Source organism: Drosophila gunungcola, unplaced genomic scaffold, assembly GCF_025200985.1.
Source record: "Drosophila gunungcola strain Sukarami unplaced genomic scaffold, Dgunungcola_SK_2 000040F, whole genome shotgun sequence".
Classification (NCBI taxonomy): domain Eukaryota; kingdom Metazoa; phylum Arthropoda; class Insecta; order Diptera; family Drosophilidae; genus Drosophila; species Drosophila gunungcola.
This window is the reverse complement of record NW_026453210.1, coordinates 561,711-574,293: the sequence shown is the minus strand read 5'-3', so window position 1 is coordinate 574,293 and position 12,583 is coordinate 561,711. Positions and strand designations below refer to the sequence as shown.

At 38.8% G+C, this 12,583-nt stretch overlaps 1 protein-coding gene across 2 annotated transcripts in view; it reads right to left on the bottom strand.

Moving 5' to 3' along the window:
- Positions 1-406: 406 nt before the first annotated feature.
- The window catches only part of LOC128263976 (DEAD-box helicase Dbp80), a 283,996-nt gene continuing 271,819 nt past the window's right edge, over positions 407-12,583 (bottom strand). For both annotated transcript variants that reach the window (XM_052999261.1, XM_052999262.1), the window contains exon 11: positions 407-613. In XM_052999261.1, coding sequence (XP_052855221.1) covers positions 474-613 — 140 coding nt within the window. In that variant the 3' untranslated portion in view covers positions 407-473. The remainder of the gene's footprint in view (positions 614-12,583) is intronic.

The following is a 12,583-nucleotide window of genomic DNA, read 5'->3' as shown; positions in this document are numbered from 1 at the left end:
CAACTTTTTGGAAAGTTTCATGCAGATAGCTTTAAAACTGAGAGACTAGTTTGCGTAGACATGGCTAGATCGACTCTCCTAGTGATGCTGATCAAGAATATTTATACTTTATAGGGTCGGAGATGTCTCCTTCACTGCGTTGCAAACTTCTGACTGAAATTATAATACCCTCTGCAAGGATATAAATATGTCTAACAGCTATTCGGCATATCACAGAAGATGTACGCTTGCTTCTATTAAAAAAACTTTATGGAAAGTTTTATCCAGATTCATATAGTAACCTCTGCAAGGGAATAAAATTGACTAGCCATCACTGAGCCAAGCCAACTCTAATTGTAATTCTCCCTACTGTTATTTGCTTGTCCAAACACTATGTCAGTACAATGTGTACGTTTTTTCACACCAATTTTTCAGAATAAAGTTTAAATGTCATTTTATTATAAACTACATTTTGTGGATACAGAGAAATATAACTACGTGCCAATCTTTTCAATGTCATCGGCGCTATCAGTATTCAGCACTTCAATTTTTTTTTTAAAATGTTTCTCGATATCAGAGCACACCGTCATAGATTTCTCATCCGTTATAAGATTTATAGCAATCCCAGACTTTCCTGTAAGAAAAAAAATATTGCATGTTAGTATTGGGGAAATAAAGTACAATATATAAAATTCTAACATGTTAAAAACCGAGGAGTCCGCTTAATACAAGCAGAGGTCTTCATCGAATCATTGTCAAAAAATACTAAAAACCATACTAAACACAACTTAATGAATAATTCTTGATTTTAACTTTAAAGGTTCTTCGAAACGATTGTTATTTGAGTCTAAGCGATATTAATTTAATATTTTTTTAAACAAATTTTATAAGCTTTATTCATTGATTTTACATGTTTTTTTTCTGTATAACTTTTAAATTAAATTTATGATTTTGTGTCAAAATTTCAACAAATCGCAGTTAAAGCGACTCGACCAAGTCTAACAAACCGATTATTGTGAAAATGTCCACACATTTTTTTAACATAAACTAATAGGTTACTACCAAGCGTTTTTTTTAGTTTTGGTTTTTTTATTTAAAAAAAAAGTTTACATTTTTTAGCCAAACAGAAACTTTCCACTTCCAAGTGCTGCAAACAAAAAATACGAAACTAAAAATGAATTCTAATACCATTTATACGCAGTATAATTTTAATTATTCAAATGACCATCTATCCTTTTTTCAATTGATACAATTCTCAATATTTTGAGATTCAATTAATATAAGATACTTATAATATGAATAAGACAATATGTTTTTTGGCTGTTAAAATCAAAATTCATTCCCTACACCCCTTAAGCTAATTTTAAAATATTGTTTCTTATTTGATAAACTTTATTAACAAAAATATTTCAAGAGAAAAATTTAAAATGTTATAAAGGCAAACCAAAAAAATTAATTTTTATATAAACTATAAATATTCTTACAATTTTTAAATTTTAGACATGGTAACGCTTTACCGCCCCGATGCTCCGTCTGATACACAACACAAATATGTATTTTGGCAAAAGAAAAATTCTGAATTTTTACCTTCGATTCTTAAACGGATTTGAAAAAAGTATTCTTTTCTTTTTTTTCTAATACAAATTTAAAAAGTTCAAGATACGATACTTAAGATATTTATTTCTGTGTAGTTTCATGTGCTGACATAAATATTTTCAAAATGATGTAATACTAGGAAAACATTCCTAGCAATAACAATTCAAATTATTTAAGATATAATCAAAGATCTCCACAGCAAGTTAATAATAACCAGTGGAATCAGGAAAAAAAATATTAATTGGAAGTCTAATAATAATTATGTAAAGCCTACTCGTGTACCCATGGAAATTAATGAATCGATCCAATATCAAAATCGTCCGAATAACAATTTTAATAGAGGTTGTAATTATAACTATTGTAATCAAAAAGTCAGTACAAACGCCGGTCAGAACAAACAGCCTGAACCACATCCACCAATAAAGAGAGAACCAACTGGTTCAGTTAATCAAACTGATTAAAAATCAATGAGAGTAAATAACATAGAAGAGGATAATTTTTTAGATCGGACCTGGAGTAGGAGTACCCTTCTTGAAGAGATCAGATAATTAAATCAAAAAGATTTAAAATTTTTAAATGATACAGGAGCAAAATCCTGTTACATAAAAAATAATTTATCTAAATAAAAAAGAGCTTCCAATTTATAAAAGGCTTACAACCATTAATGGGTTTACTATAATTAAATATTATTATATGATAATCATATTTGCACAGTTTTGTATGACGCACTGCAGATTCGCGGCGAATGGCAATGTAAAGCTGCAGCCACTCTCTCACTCACTATCGAACTGCCTTGAGTGCTGGTCGCGATTATCTTTATAACTCGAATTGACAATCAACTGCAAAACAATTGGAGAAGATCAGTAACTATCAACCGTATTGATTCTCATTTACTTGAAACAAGGAAAGGTAGTGTTTTGCTCATCATCAAAACTATCCAGGAAGTTTTGGCCCATAAGGGGAACCCCGAACGACGAAAACAAAGAAGACAACGACAACAAGGAACGGTGCTTTCGCTGGACTAGTGAACACGTGCACAAAGATGACGACAACTTCCAGCTGCATACCAAATGGAATGCATCGCTGCGGACTTGAATGAAAGAAATTCTTAAAAGTTGGGGATAGAGGTGAGTGTTTGTTGTGTGCCTAGAGAGCATTCTTACGTTTTTAAAAATGTGCTGTTTCAGTTCGATGAAGATTAAAAAACTACTGCATGTGCCGTAGCAGAGGCATTCGAAAAAAAATTCCCTACCAAAATTCCAAGTGCAGAAGACCTTTCTCCAAACAACACCAACGGCCACTAACTTAATGTTAGTGGATTGGCCACTTTACGATGCGTTTACCCAACTTATTCATTAGAACACGGCGATGTCTAACATACAAAAAATTCAATTTTCTGAAACAAGCTCTTCCCTCAAGCCAAGACGACGATGTTCATCAGATGACTTTTACTGGAATAAATTACTGAACAGCCTGGAGCCTCATTTTCCAACGATATAAAAATCCACGACTACAGTTTATGTACTACATGAACTCCCTGTATGATCTGCCGCAACTATCGAAGATAAAGGCTGCAGATCTTAAGCATATGCTCAACATCACAAATGTGTGCATCACTGCGTTGACCCGACTCAATATCCCGATCAGTAACGCAGATCATAGGATCGTTCACCATGTAATCAACAAGCTTACAGCTTCAACGGTCCAAGCATGAGAGCAAAACCTTGGAAACTCTGTACACATTCTACCTTTCTCGCAGCTGGATTCTTTCCTCAACAACAGGCTCGTCAGTATCGATATCCTGGAAAATCGATGCTCACCGGTACCTATCAGGCACTCAACGTCTCATACATACGCCTCAAGAACACTGCGGACTCCCATCAGATCAGCGTACAGCTCAGTATAGAGGGAGCAAAGTTTCCACACAACTACCGGAACAGCAGGGCCACTCCGTTGTCTTCTTCGACGGTGCCCTGATTTCATCCACAAGGATTCCTTCGCCAGAAAGTCCATCGTATACCGATGCAATTTCTGCCCTCACTGACTCAGCAACGCACACACCGTCGCGCAATGCCTGAGAAACCGAAATTGTGTACAATGTGGCCGAAGACACCTTACTCTGTTACAATTTCCTCAACACACTGCGAACGCGACTATGTCATCGGTAAAAACTTCCACCGGCTCGGACCATAGCTCTCATTCCAGTGTATCACCACCGTCTGAAGCGCCAGTCTCGCCGGTAGGAACACATACGGCTCAACTAGCAGCCACCAACGCCTATTATCAATCTTCTCGGATTAGGCTTCTCGTGCCTTGTGCGGATACACAACTACGAGAATGGCCAATCTATGGTCATCCTCGCTTTAGTGGATTCTGGATCAGAGGGCACGCTCATCACCAAACGTGCAGTACAGGCCATCGGGCTGAAACGACATTTGGCAATTCATCCTTACGGAAAATTTGAAAGGGAGCAAGGGTGATCCCATCGCTCAACGAACTCAACTCGGCTGGATAGTTTTTGGCCAGGTCACAGGAGCAGCTGGGCCCTCTTTGACATTAAAATCTCATCATACGCGCTTAGAAACCGTAGTGAAAAAATTCTTAGACCCAGAAGTGCCACTAATTTGATATCAAGCGACTAACACCAGAGTAAAGCATTGACTGCCGATCATGTACTTTGCCTTACCACGCCGAATTTAAAAAAGAAACCGTAACTACCAAAGTCAAAATCGTCTGCGATGTCTCATGCAAGCCCTCTAATTGGAAATCTCTAAACGACGTAATTTGTACTGGCCAGGCTTATAAAACGATTTGGCTGGCGTCCTTCTTAACTGGCGCACTCAGCAGTTCGTGTTTTCTGCTGACATTCAACGAATGTACAAATGCATCCTGAAGATGCTCAAAACCAACGAATGATGAGCAAAACAAAATTTTGGAGTACTATCTGAACACGGTCACATTTGGGACGTCATCAGCCCCATACACAACCATCAGGGTAGCTCCAACTAGCAGAAGATGAACGCGAAAGATACTTGATCGCCGAAAATGGCCTTAGGAACGAGATATATGTCGACGATGTACAAAGTGCACATTCAACAATTGACGGGACACTACAAATTCGTAATCAATTAATTGCTGCTCTTCAGTCGGCAGGAATGGAGCTGAGGAAATGGTCGGCCAATAGCACATCACTTTTACAAGAATCCCATCATCTCACTTATCTAATCGAACACTTTTAGAGTTCGACCTAAAGGAGCCCATCAAGACATTAGGACGGAAATTAAAATAAAATTTGAAATTAATCACACATGCACTTAACGGTCGGTTCTTTCCACATTTTCCCGGCTCCCTTAGGTTTCATCGCTCCGATCATCACCAGAGCCAAGGCCATCTCAAGTACAACGCGAGAGCGAAAGCTTGACACCGCTGCAGTGGGACGAGACCATAACAGGACCCCTTTTAGACCGTTGGAGTTAATTTGTGAAAACTTTACCCGTCGTTAAGCGCATTCAAATACCACGATGGCTTGGATTTATCAGCAAGGACATTAAATCTTTACAAATTCATGTCTTCTGCGATGGATCCGCGAGAGCCTATGAGGCCTGTGCCGCACTCATTTGATTGCCGCTCGCAGCCGAGTTACACCAACGAAGCCGATGACCATACCTCGCGTGGAACTGTCAGGCGCAGTACTTGCAGTTACTCTGGCAAAATGGATCTCATCGCAACTACAAATCAATTACTCGTCAACTGCCACGTTCTTTTGGTCTGATGCAACGATTGTCATATTCTTGTTGATTGGCGACCCTTTACGTTGGCAGACATTTGTCTCGGGTAAGTCAAATTCTTGACGATAGCGCACCACCACAATGGAGACTTGTACCCACATAGACCAATCCAGCCGACTGTGCCACGCGCGGTCTTACCCCTCACGAACTAGCAACGCATCGTTTATGGTGGCATGGACCGCCATGGCTCAAAAAAGAAACCGAAAAATGGCCAAACAAAACCATTCACAATAAGCGACATCGATATGATCACTGTCGAAGAAAGGACAGCAATCCGCATGCACACTACACAAAATCAGGAAACTTCGACCAATTTTGTTATTCGATTCTCATCCTACCACAAGGTTCTTGCATCGTACATGCTCAGATTTATCTCCAATATACAACGGAAACCTGAACAGCGCCGACTTTGACCTCTTACGGTGTTGGAACTGAGAAATGCTTTAACAGAAATCGTACGAATAGTCCAAAGGGATATTTATAGATATCCTACGGCGAAATAGGACTCACGCTGGCCACGACACGACATCAGTTTTGAATTGTCAATGGAAGACAAACTGTTAGACGTACTCTCAGAAGCTGCATTCAATGTTTTCGGCTACGCCCAAATACATGTCAACAACTTATGGCCTATCTACCACTACACAGAGTTACTCCTCCACGTGGACCTTTCATCGCTACGGGAATAGAGCCATTGATTGCGGTCACGTCTACGATTGCGGTACCAACTTTATCGGAACCGACAGAGCTCTTTAAAGTTGTCAACGCCCCATAAACCTAATTTTGGAGGGATATGGGAGGCTAAACTTATCTACATCAAGTCTTCTCAGGGGTTCGAATGACCTATGAACAACTAGCCACAGTATTAACACATATTGAAGCATGTTTAAACTCTTGGCCACTGTGCCCGCTTACAAATGATCTCGACGATCTGTCAGTCTTGACACCGGCACATTTCGTAATAGGCGACACCGGATGACTCGCCAAAGGATGTTTCGCTCAGCACTCAGTTTCTGGATCAATTTAAGCACCGACTGGCTGTTTCACTTACAAGCACGTCCGAAATGGCGACCGGAATCCAAAAATCTACAAGTCAACGACGTAGTCCTTATTAAAGATGACCGACTTCCTCGTGATGAATGAGAAATTGGCAAAATAATTGGATAAATTGGTTCGTGTAGCCTCTATTTAAAGCAACGTTAGAACTTACAAACGTTCCGTCTCCAAGATCTGGAGACCACCAATACCGCGCAGAACCGATCCAAACCTTGTTTCCAGTAAATAAATTCTTAATCCTCGCACCTGTTGATCGCCAATACAATATGTCATAACATTCGGTCTCTCTTGCAGCACTTGTTGGCCCAATTGTATTTAATACTGGACCCAGTATTGGAGGCGGCATGGACAGATTTGTATGACGCACTGCAGGTTCGCGGAGAATGGCAATGTTAACCTGCGGCACTCTCTCTTTCTTTTTCTTTTTCTTTTTCTTTTTCTTTTTCTTTTTCTTTTTCTTATATTACGACTCACTCACTATTGAACTGTCTTGAGAGCTGCTCGCGAATATCTTTAAACCTCGAATTCACAATAAACTGCACAAATTTCGCCCAGTTTAATATTCAATAAACAATTGGAGAAGATCAGTAACTATCAACCGTATTGATTCTCATTTACTTGGAACAAGGAAAAGTCCCCTTAGCAGTCTTTTGCTCATCATCGAAATTATCCGGGGAGTTTCGCAACAAGTTTTTTACGAAATAGAAGGATTAGAATCCGACCTAATTATAGTTTTTAATCTTTTAAGAAAAATAGAAGCTGTAATTAATATTTAATAAAAAGGAACTATTAATTATAAAGAAAACAATAAACAAAAGAAAAATTATTTTATGATGAAGATAATTCAATAAACCAATTATCGTTAGCTGAAGAAAAAATTATCCTTCCATTAAAAGAGTATATTATAAAATTTTTTTTTGATGAGCTCAAAGGAATTAAAAACAATCTGTAATGGTTGAAAAAGTTTTTTAGCTTGGATATACAGAATCCTGAGCACACCGACGTAGAAATATCCGTCAAGAAAAATTTAAAAAGTTTGGGATCTAAAAGACCTGAACACGCCGACATAGAATTATCCGTCAACAAAAAATTTAAAAGTTTGTGATCTCAAAAAACCTCGAAAAAGCCAACGTAGAATAATCCGCCAAAAAAATTAATAAGTTTGGGATCTAAAAATCCTGAACACACCGACGTAAAATAATCCGTCAACAAAATTTTTTTCAACAATTGACTTGGAATCAGGATTCCATCAAGTTTTAATGAAAGACTCATTTACTGAAAAAACATTTCCATTAACAATAGAAAATTTGAATTTTTACCCTTCGGTTTAACAAATGCACTCAGAATTTTCCAAAAACTTGTCACGTCTGCATGGATGAGATTATAGTTTCAAACAAATCGAGCAACATTACTAGGACTTAATTCAAATAATAAGCATTTTACAAATATGAAAATTTCTCTCTGTAGAAATGCTTTACATTACGCAGACCGAAGACATAGTACTTCAAATGGACAAGTTGAAAGAGCACACTCGACATTAACGGAAATAGCTCGCTGCATAAAAGAAGAGTTCAATTAAGATATATAATAATATAATCAGACCATACACTCCAAAACAAACCAAAAACCTTTTTGTTGTGTTTGGTTAGAAGCGTTCTCGGTGAGTGCTTGGTACAGACTGACTTTATTCAGAGATCAGCGAGATACACGTGTGTGTGTTTACAAGTGTGTGCTTATAGAAAGAAGGAATACAGATTAGATTTGAATGTGCGAAATAGCGAGAATACATTTTGCTTATACATAACACATCTCCTCCTTTAATAAAGAACTATTTATATGCTTAGATTTTCTGAAGTCCTTTGGCTTAAAACGATCGACTTCCTGGCGAACACGGCTGCTTTGGCGTACTGGTATGCCTGAAAGACGTCGTGTAGATTGTTTCTGCCTCGGCTGCTGGGTTGGCTCTGCTGCGCGTTTAGGAGGACGAGAAACAGGAACAAGATCAGGTTGCTGAACAACTGGCGGAGTTGGCGGTCGATCTTGTTGCTGTATTTCTTGATTGAAGGATGACTTTGGCAGTTCAGGAATCCACCAAAACTCTGGAGGTCTCTTGATTGAGTTGAAATGGCGCTTGATGTAACCATTTGACGTGCGAACAATGAACAGCATTTATCCAACTGGACGGTCGATAATGCCTTCAATCCACTTTTCTCCCCTTGAATAGTTTCGAGCGTATACCATTTGATTAGAGATGTACTTGGTGATTGTCTGTTCATCTTCGACAGGCTGCTCGAAAAGTTGACTAAGCACGGTGCGGACTGGTCGATCGTGGATTAACTCGGCAGGAGTTTTACCTTGGGCGTTTGGAGTGAGCTTATAAGAAGAAAGATGTTATACTTTCGGTTAAAGTAAGGCAAAGGGGCTTCGTTGACTGGCTGGAGTTTGTCTGGCCATCCCACAGATACGTACTGCAGGACCTGCTTGAGAACTTTATCTTTGTCCATGTGGTTGCGAATGAGCTCGGAATTTATCGGTGGTGACACTTCGACTACATTGTGGCAAGCTTCCTCTTCTTTGTCGAAGTCTGGTTCTGTGCCCACTGGAAGGCGTGAAAGAGCATCTGCATTCCCATGAGCACATGTGGATCGATACTGGATATCGAAATTGTAGGAAATGAGAATAATAGCCCAACTTTGTAGTCTGTTTGACGTCATCAACGGGAGATGCTTGCCTGGATTAAAAATGGTGGCTTGTGGTCTGTGATTAGGACAAACTTTCTGCCATAAAGGTATTGGTGAAAACGCTTTACTCCAAATATTATAGAAAGTCCTTCCTTTTCGATTTGGCTGTATTTAACCTGATGCTTGTCGAGCGTTTTAGATGCGAAAACAATGGGTCTCTCTCCGCCGTCTGGCTGAAGATGCGAAAGGACTACCCCGATGCCAAAGGATGAGGCATCTGTAGCGAGCACCAGCGGTAATTTTTCATCAAAGTGAGCTAATAATGTGGGACTTAAGAGCTGTAAAAGCCTGCTGCTGTTGTGGACCAAAAAAGAAGGCTTCGTCTTTTCTGCGAGCAGACAACTGCGAATAGTTCGGAATAAAATTACAATAAAAATTAACTTTACCCATGAATGCTTCCAATTGTTGTAAGTTAGAAGACGGACACAACAGTTTTATAGCCTCCAAGCCTGAGCTGTCTGGGTGAATGCCGTCTGCGCTGATTCTTCGCCCTAAGTATTCTATTTCGTCCTTGAAAAAGAAGCATTTTTGCCTTTTGCATCTGAGGCCGTTCTCTTGAAGAGTGCTGAGAACTCGGTCGATTCGGTTCAGATGTTCCTCGCTTTTAGGTGCTGAGATGATGATGTCATCTAAATAGTTGCCACAACCTTCTATTCCTTTTAGAAGTTGCTCGAGGTATCTTTGGAAGATAGCTGGTGTGCTTGCAATCCCGTAAGGAAGACGCTGATATTGAAAAAGGCCCAGTGGTGTGTTTACCACCATGATTTTCTTCGAATCATTCTAATCTAATCTAATTCCATCTGGAGATAGGCATTCTTGAGGTCTATCTTGCTGAACTGCTTACCATGACGAATGATGTGAAATAGAGCTTCTTTTGTTGGTAACGGATACTGTTCGACGTCGATTTGTGCGTTGACTGCCTGTTTAAAATCGCCACAAATACGAATATCGCCACCTGGCTTAGGAGCGAGCACGATTGGGGATGCCCAATTGCTGAATTTTACTGGTTTCCAAATTCCGGCTTGTGTGAGTCTGTCTGCTTCGGCTTTAAATTTGTCGATTTGAGCGAACGGAATTTGGCGGCATTTATAAGACTTTGGTGTCGCTGAAGATTTTAAAAATACGCTGGCTTTGAAGTCTTTAATGACACCCATGGCTGGTTCAAACACTTCGCTGTACTTGTTGCAGAGGTCACTTAGTTTGTCATTATGTGCTTTAAAAATGTTTGATACTTGCATGATATCAAATCCGAAAACGTTAAATAAATCCATGCCGAAGAGATTAGTCGAAGTTTCTATATTTGCCACGATTATGACCACTTGTTTCTCTTTCTCTCCGCAGTTTGCGAGAGTGTGCAGCTCCCCTAGTATTGGTATTGGAGTATGTCCAAACGCATGTGAAACTCGGGAACACTTGTGCATTTCGGCTCCTGCAGCAAGGCGTATATATTGGAGTTTATCACGGATTCTGTTGCTCCGGAATTTATTTGAAATGAGATAACTTGTTTTAATATTTCGAAATCAATAACTTTTCTGTTTTTACATTTTACTTGACTTGTGACACTGTAAACTGCTTCGATCACTTCGACTTCGTTTGCTTCGTTCTTATTGGACTTTACTTCCCGGTTATTTACTTGACCCGCACATTTGACATTTGACTTGAGTATATCAACATTCAGACGACTGCTATATGACCTTTCCTACCGCACTTGTGACATACGGCGGTCTGAACTTACATTTTTCTCTCTGGTGAGTTTGACCACAGCCAGAGCAAGATTTAAGATCATCTTCAAACGATCTGGCATCGTTTCCACTGCTTGCTGGCTTTTTTGTGTATGTGTGGATCGCATTGATTGGATCCTGTTTGTATACGTTCTCTTTTAGCGTTGCAACGGTTTTTGTTGTTGTCTCATAGGTTTCTGCAACTGTGACTTTTGAAATGCAGATGCCCGGATTGCATCATACGGAGTATGTACTATGATCTGATCTCGTATCATCTCATCTACATAATTTGATAAACAACCGTTTGTGTTGCACACAAATTGGCATTCACGAGCGATTCCGCGCAAGTCGGCTACCCACTCTCTATGTGTTTGTGAATGCTTCATCTCTCGTTTGAAAAACTCGTAGCGAGCTGCTACAATATGGCGTTTTGTGGTGAAATGCTCCGTTAGCTTGTCTGTGAGCTGCTTGTATGTTTTCAAATTGTTACTCCCGAATAGATTTTTTAATAGTTCGAATATGTTAACACCACACCATGAAAGGAAATAGGCTTTTGGTTTTTGTTCTGCACTAACCGAATATGCGTTGAAGTGCTGCGATAATTGTTCTCGATATGACTCCCAATTTTGATTGTCTTCGTCGAATTTGTGGAATGGAGGACACATAGATAATTCACCCGCGTGGCTTTCTAGGATTGCTTGCATCCATGTTCCTTGTTGTTCAATAGGAGCTGCTGTAAATTCTTGCTCTTGAGCAAGCATTGTCTGGATTATGTTCTGATCTGCCGGCATCTTGATGAAAATCAACGACTACGCGACACTGTATTACACAAAAACGATGTGTTTTTGCGGCTGATAACACGGTTTACACAAGAATGTTGTATTCCTTTACGATTTTACACAAAAACGATAATTCTTGTGGCTGAGATTCTTCTTTTTATCCTCGTCGCCAATAATGTTGTGTTTGGTTAGAAGCGTTCTCGGTGAGTGCTTGGTACAGACTGACTTTATTTAGAGATCACCGAGAGAATGAACAAAAGTAACGTGTGTGTGTATACAAATGTGTGCTTATAGAACGAAGAATACAGATTAGTTTTGGATGTGCGAAATAGCGAGAATACATTTTGTTTATACATAACACTTTTGAAATCCCTAATAATACAATTTAGCACGATAATATTCCCCTTATTTTATAAAAATACATAGTTAAGAATGTTAAAAAAAACATACGAAAAACAGAACAGAAAAAGAGTATCATGTAGGACAAGTTGTTTATGAAAAGAAACATGGGGAACGAAATAAACTTAAGTCCAGACATAAAAACAAATGGTTAAGGAAAATATGCCAAACAAAATAATTATCGACAATAGAAATAGGATTATTTATAAAGATAATATTAAAATCTAATAAAAAAAATTAATTTAAAAATATTGATTGTTAGCCGGCCCGAGGTCAATATGTTGAAAAAATAACACAATTATTAATTATGGTTATTTATCAATATATTTTGGATGCTCTTCAGGACAAATATAAAATAATAATAACGATTTTAATATTCTTTACAAACAGAAACAATTTACATTTGACATACATTTTATTTACACGCCTGCTTCCGGTGTCGTGGAGTTGTTAACTAATTTTTCTTTCCCTAATAAATATCTATATAATTGAGCGCAATTGTCAGTGTCCGTTTTGTAGTTATC